The sequence below is a fragment of the Engraulis encrasicolus genome, chromosome 17 (assembly GCF_034702125.1).
Source record: "Engraulis encrasicolus isolate BLACKSEA-1 chromosome 17, IST_EnEncr_1.0, whole genome shotgun sequence".
NCBI classification, from domain to species: Eukaryota; Metazoa; Chordata; class Actinopteri; order Clupeiformes; family Engraulidae; genus Engraulis; species Engraulis encrasicolus.
In genome coordinates, this window is record NC_085873.1 from 19,815,261 (window position 1) to 19,822,760 (window position 7,500).

The window sequence follows — 7,500 nt, forward strand, 5'->3', positions numbered from 1 at the left end:
ACACACACTGACATAAAAGCACACACACACACACACACACACACACACTGACTGACACACACTGACTGACACACACACACACACACACACACAAACACACACACACACACACACACACACACACACACACACACACACACACACACACACACACACACACACACACACACACACACACACACACACCCTGACAAACACACACACAGATGGACATAGCCTATCTGCGAAGTGTGGGCCTGATGATATGGGCTTGTCTCGGCAGCCTCCTTCGGGTCCACTTCAAACACACACACACACACACACACACACACACACACACACACACACACACACACACACACACACACACACACACACACACAAACACACACACACACACACACACACACACACACACACACACACACACACACACACACACACACACACACACACACACACACACACACACACACACACACACACACACACACAAGCACATATATATAGCAGTCTCCTTGGGGTCCACTTCAAACGGGATTGCTCTGCTCAGACAACAGATCCAATTACTGCAGGCTGGCCAACCATAGACACCATGCTGCCTGCTGAGGCTGTCTACGAAGGCAGCAGCCTAGCAAGGAGACGACGACGTTGATGGGTACAGACTAGGCCAGGGGTTCCCAAACTTAACCATGACAAGGACCCCCATAATATACCGGTCGATTCCAGCCAAGCCCACCGCCCCAACATCCCCCCTCCCTCTTCACTGTGCACCTCCTTTCACAACCGTAGTCTACATGTGTTGGACAAAATAACTGTAACACCAGTCATTTTGGTGTGGGAAGTTTCATGACTCAAGTGGACCAGCCTGTTGGCCAGTCGTCATTCATTGCACATGCACCAGTAAGGTAAAGTGTGAGGATTCAATTAGCAGGGTAAGAGCTCAGTTTTGCTCAACATTTTGCAATGCACACAACATTATGGGTGACTTATCAGAGTTCAAATAGTAGGGAATTCTTGGTGCATGTGTAACTGTTGCATCTTTGACCGAGACAGCAAGTGTTTGTGAGCCACGGTATCCAGGGCTTGACATTAACCTGCCTGCCACTGTGGCAAGTGGTTTTCCCAAGTCACTAGCCATCCAGCTATTCTACAAGCCACTGTGCATCTAACCTCAGAAGATGAGGTGCTAAACAAGAAGATGAGTGCATAGCTTTCTACATGGAAATAAATCAAACAACTAGAAACTGAGTAACTGGGCTTTTTCTTGAACCTAAATGCACAATAACAATTGAAACACCAGGGGCAAAGCGCAGAATATAGGCTTTTCTAATACAGTCTGTCATGCCACAGAATAAGCTACCTGCCAAATTGGCTAGTAACACTGAAATTGTTACCAGCCACAGCCAAGTTTTACCAGCATTTGGCCGGTTTGCAGGTGCCAGTGTCAAGCCCTGACGGTATCCAAGGTAATGTCTGCATAGCACCAAGAAGAATGAACCACATCCAACTGGATGGGGACGCAAGAGGAAGCTTAGTATGTTTTAGTATGTATCATTCCCTGTTTATTCATGTTTTTACCCATTTGTTTTCTTTCATAAACCCCTCCCTAGCTTTCAGTTTTCTAGTTGTGTCTAGTTCAGTTTTAGTTGTGTCTAGTTTCAGTTTTCTAGTGTGTGTATGTGTCAGCTCACCAAAGTACATTCTTAGCAACTGTATTTTATACTGTTGATATGGATAATAAACTCAAACGTTAAACTTGAACTTGAGGAGAAACTGCCTACTCCCTTTTCTACAAATTTAAATGGTATTTGCTGGATGAGTGGGTCCGTATTTTAACAGACTGGCAGCAAATCTCTCATGTGATTTTGATTTTAGCGTTACAGTGGCGTAATTACTGCAATGAGCTGCTATATCATCACAAACCCGCCATTTGTTTTCATCCATTACAGCTGGTACAGCTGTCAGCTTTTACAAATTTACACACACACACACACACACACACACACACACACACACACACACACACACACACACACACACACACACACACACACACACACACAAAGACACACACTCACACACACACACACACACACACAAAGACACACACACACACGCACACACACACACACATACACGCACACACGCACACACACACGCACGTACACGCACGCACACACACACACACACACACACACACACACACAAGCACACGTACGCGCACACACATTTACAAAGTCATTTCATGAGAAAATGTGTTGCTGAAACATTCTGTCTGGTCTTAACCACACAAAAAAAGCGGTTTCCCTTTTCTGCATTTCAAATAGTCTTTTTTTGGTCCTTTTGGGTTTTTTTTGTGTGGCTTGTTTGTTTTTTGCTTCAACATTCTTCTCGGTCTCGGCTGCATAAAAACACTCTCCCTTTCTCCATTTCAAGTTGTGTTTGAAATGCTGCTCGAACAATCTCTTTTTCAGTCTTGGCGAGTGAGTCAACATCGCTCTACTACCCGCTCTGCATCTCAACTCCCATTTGTCTTTAATTTGTCAGCGTCTCAACACCAATTTGTGGGACTCGTCTTAATCGGGCTTAATTAGAAACAATTGTTTCATTCAATCCTGACAATCGGAGAGATAAAAACCAACCTGACCGAGCGTGACTGACATTCAGACAGACAGACTACTGCGGCTCACTGTTTAAATTAGACGTAAGAACACTTTTCAGGTACAGAGGAAAACACGTTCTAAGAACAGGGGTTTAAGACGAGAAAGGCAGGCGAGGCGCGCGCGTGTGTGTGTGTGTGTGTGTGTGTGTGTGTGTGTGTGTGTGTGTGTGTGTGTGTGTGTGTGTGTGTGTGTGTGTGTGTGTGTGTGTGTGTGTGTGTGTGTGTGTGTGTGTGTGTGAGTGTGTGTGTGTGTGTGTGTATACGTGTGTGTGTGTATTTGAGAAAGGCAGGAGAGGAAAAAAACTGCAGAGCATGTTTGGATGCAGGTCACACCTCTCCTCTCTCTCTCTCTCTCTCTCTCTCTCTCTCTCTCTCTCTCTCTCTCTCTCTCTCTGTCTCTCTCTCTCTCTCCCTCTCTGTCACACACACACACACACACACACACACACACACACACACACACACACACACACACACACGCCTCTCCTCTTGCTGTATCATACTCATACAGCATGCACCGCTGCATGGGACGCTGTGAATATCAATGACAAGAGGAGTTAGAAACAAGAACATGCTCAAGAGGGCGATGGAGAGGGAGGGAGAGAGAGGTGAATGAGAGAGAGGTGAATGAGTGAGTGAGTGAGTGAGTGAGTGAGTGAGTGAGTGAGTGAGTGAGTGAGTGAGTGAGTGAGTGAGTGAGTGAGTGAGTGAGTGAGTGAGTGAGTGAGGGTGAAAGAATGGTTGGGAAGGTGAGTGGATGAGCGAGTGATCAAGTGAATGAGTGAGAGAGAGTGAGGGAGATTGAACCAATGAGTGGGAGTGGAAATGGGATGGTGAGTGAGTGAGTGAGTGAGTGAGTGAGTGAGTGAGTGAGTGAGTGAGTGAGTGAGTGAGTGAGTGAGTGAGTGAGTGAGTGAGTGAGAGAGTGAGTGAGTGAGTTATTGAATGAGCTATTGAATGAGTGAGTTAATGGGTGAGTGAGTGAGGCAGTGAGTGAGTTATTGCTTTATTCACAGAGTGAGTGAGTGAGAGTGAGTGAGTGCATGAGTGAAAGGATGACCAACTGAGTGAGTGAGTGAGTGAGTGAGTGAGTGAGTGAGTGAGTGAGTGAGTGAGTGAGTGAGTGAGTGAGTGAGTGAGTGAGTGAGTGAGTGAGTGAGTGAGTGAGTGAGTGAGTGAGTGAGTGAGTGTGGACGTGTATCAGTCACAGTGTATTATGCATCAGTCATCACGCTCATTCAGCATGCACCGCTCACTGCCTAGAACAGCCCTCTGTCTGGGACGCCATGAATTACAATGACAGCACACACACACACCACACACACGCGCGCACGCACACACACACACACACGCACACGCACACACACACACACACACAAATGGAGGGGAGAGCCACCAGATGACTGGCAAGGGAGTGTCTGAGTGACTCGTTTACAGAGTCAAGTCGAGTGTGTGGGGCAGCCCATAGCTGTGACCAGGGCCGCCGACAGCTTTGGCTGGGCCTGGGACAAAGACAGCTGAAAGGGCCCCAAACCCAATCAATACAATGTAATGAGGATCCAATTCTTGGCTCCCTCTCTCCCTGGGCCGGGGACAAGTGTCCCCTTTGTCCCCCCTGTCAGTATTCCTGACTGTGGCCCTCCAAGAGGCAGAGGAAGACACCAGACAGAGAGACAGACAGACAGACAGACAAAGAACACAGAGTTATTTCAATACATAGATAGAGAATATACTGCAACCACATGCAGGGCCGAATACAGATGGCCAGGGCCCCTAGGCTACAGGTTGCAGTGGGGCCCCCAGAAGACATATTTCACGACACAATTACACCTCATCATAATTACGAGCTAAGAATTAAGGATAACATGTCTGTCAACTGTGGAGAGGAGTATTGACAGGATTTAAAACTGTTCTCAACACGACAGATTATTTTTTCTAAATCACATCTTGTCACAACTGTGCCCTCTGGCAGGTGGGGGGTCCTAGGCTGCAGCCACATTTAGTCTGTGCATTAATCCGGCTGTGTCCACATGCACTCCTAGAAGATGTTAAGTCCACTCCCTAAGTCAGGGCTATTCAACTGGCGGCCCTGGGGCCAGATGCAGCCCTTGGACAGCAAGGTTCTGGCCCCCCACAAGCCCCTTCAAATACAGAATCGTTTTTTGGAATTTAGAGATAAAAGTATGGGCTCCGTTATCATGCTGAAACGGGACACGGGACATTAAAATGCAGGAAATTACATCTAAGAAATGCATTTTTTGGGGGGGGAGGACCCCAGACCCCTACCTCAATGAAGTGTCACATATTTTTTTCATTGACAGTCGGCAACCATAATACATACATATAGTTTGGCCCCTTTACTGGGAGGAATTTGAAAAAATGGCCCTCGTTGAAATATAATTGAATAGCCCTGCCCTAAGTGTTGCATTTTAGACTGTGCACCAGACAGATTTCAAAGACAGACTACAAGCAGACAGGTGGCAGACAGGCAGACTAGGACAAGTCACTCGTGGTTGAGATGAGATCAGTTGTTTCTCAGTTGAGCGGCCCACTGCCAATAACCAGACAAACAGGCATGCAGACAGACAGAAAGACAGACAGAGAAGGCACATGGCACATGAGACATGAGATTCAAACCAGCTGTTCCGAAGCTGGGTCACCCACCATTGTGACAAGTTTTCCGATTGATATACAGAGACAGCCATACCGACAGAAAGACAGATGGACTGGCAAACGCGCATGCACACACGCAAACGGAAACGCACGCACGCACACGCGCGCACACACACACACACACACACACACACTGAACTGCCAACCAGGAGGGTTCACTTTCTTGGTACCATCAGTTGAGTTGTTGAAAATACAATGGCACCTTTCAGGAGTCTTGTCAGTGTTTATGGACTTAGACATTTGAGTTTTGGATGTGGATCACGACAATGAAAGAGCAAGGAGCAGAGAATGGTAGAGTGAGTGGCATGTTAAAATTCATGCAGCAGGGAATGTGTGTGTGTGTGTGTGTGTGTGTGTGTGTGTGTGTGTGTGTGTGTGTGTGTGTGTGTGTGTGTGTGTGTGTGTGTGTGTGTGTGTGTGTGTGTGTGTGTGTGTGTGTGTGTGTGTGTGTGTGTGTGTGTGTGTGTGTGTGTGTGTGTTAGAGAGAATGGTAGAGTGGTTTGTCAAAATGCATCGAGCAGAGTCTGCTAAGACTGGCAGGCTTTTGAGGAGTCTTGGTAGAGATACTCTACTCTGTTCTGAAGAGTCTTGGTAGAGATACTCTTCTCTTTTCGAATTTAAAATAGTAAAGGAGTGGATGAAGACACTTCATTTCAAGCACCTGCACTGGTTTTGATTAGTTTTTGGAGGGAATAGAAAGGAAGCTTCTTTCTTGAGAATACATTAATAATGCATTATAACACTGCATACTGCACTGCAGCAGAGGAATGCATTTTTATTTCATATCTTTACTTTTATTTACTTTCATAAATAATAGTTATGTATCAGTGACTTCCAAACTTTTTCTGCTGAGTGCACTATCATGTTGCAAAAGTCCCACCATGATGAAATTTTACATTAGCATTGTCATTTAACAGTTTGAAAACTGCCCCAAACATCCCGTGACCATCTGAGGTATTGCTCTCTCCCATCACATGGCATGGCAAAGCTGACAGACCAGTGTTGTGCTTATACACGTAGTCTGCATTGAAAGTTTTTAATTGCATCAATGCCAATGTAGACAGCACATATATATATACAGTCATTTTGTAGGGACATTTTCCAATGCTAATCAATACCCAATGGTCGTCACATATATTGCTTGATTCTATTCTATTCTATTATAGTCTATTCTTTTCTATTATAGTCTATTCTATTCTGTTCCATTTTCTGACTGACTTACTGTATGCCATGAGATGTACATACGTATAGTATACATGACCATTCTCAAGTGTCTCCAGCTTGGTCAGTGTGGCAGTCACCGGTGTGTGAATGGGTGAATGTGAGGCATACAATGTGTAAAGCGCTTTGAGTGCTCGAAGGAGTGGAAAGGCACCATATAAATGCAGTCCATTTACCAATGACAATGGGAGTTTCCCAAGTCGACTTTCATTTTACTTTCACATACCTGTGCGGAGGTGCTGTTGAGTTTCTCCAGGCCGTTCTCCAGGCGTTCCATCTTGCTCAGCAGGTCTTTACTCTTCAGCTCCAACAGGTGGCGGTACAGTTTGATCTGCTCCAGGAAGGACTTGGGTGTGGTGTAGTTGTAGCGCCGCTCGTTGCCAAGGTAACTCTTGGACGTCTGGTTCACGCTCACGTGGACGTATGCCATGAACTTGCTCACCGACTCCTTCACCTCGGGCTGCGGTCAAAAGAACAGAAAAAAAGAACAGTTATGTCTTAAATCAGTGGCTGTTGAAGAAGGTAGGTCTGCACACTGCGGAATAACCTCCCAAAAAATGAAGTTTATTAAATTAAAACAGCAACGTTCCGATCACCCTGGATCTTCGTCATGCATATGCCTGACGAAGATCCAGGGTGATCGAAACGTTGCTGTTTTAATTCAATAAACGTTATTTTTTTTAGCTTATCCCCTTAAGACGCGGCTTTATAAATTTGTTGTTACCAGTATGGTAATGACCAAGTCGTGGTGGATTACTAAAGGGCCTGTGTTGTGTCATAGTATTGTAGTGCTATGGTAGTTACATTTCAATGACTATTACAGCGTGCCACTGGAGGTACGGCGCGCATTAAGGGGCTACTGGCAGTGTGCAGACCTACCTTCTAAACTGTCTGACACTTGTCTGGCACCTGCACCAAGTGACGTTGGATGTGCGCACCACCCTACCCAAAATGACTTCAAT

At 45.9% G+C, this 7,500-nt stretch overlaps 1 protein-coding gene across 1 annotated transcript in view; it reads right to left on the reverse strand.

Moving 5' to 3' along the window:
- The window catches only part of LOC134467652 (dynein axonemal heavy chain 9-like), a 296,718-nt gene that overhangs the window by 94,428 nt on the left and 194,790 nt on the right, over positions 1-7,500 (reverse strand). The window contains exon 59 of the mRNA XM_063221491.1: positions 6,765-6,998. Within this exon, the coding sequence (XP_063077561.1) occupies positions 6,765-6,998 (234 nt within the window). The remainder of the gene's footprint in view (positions 1-6,764; positions 6,999-7,500) is intronic.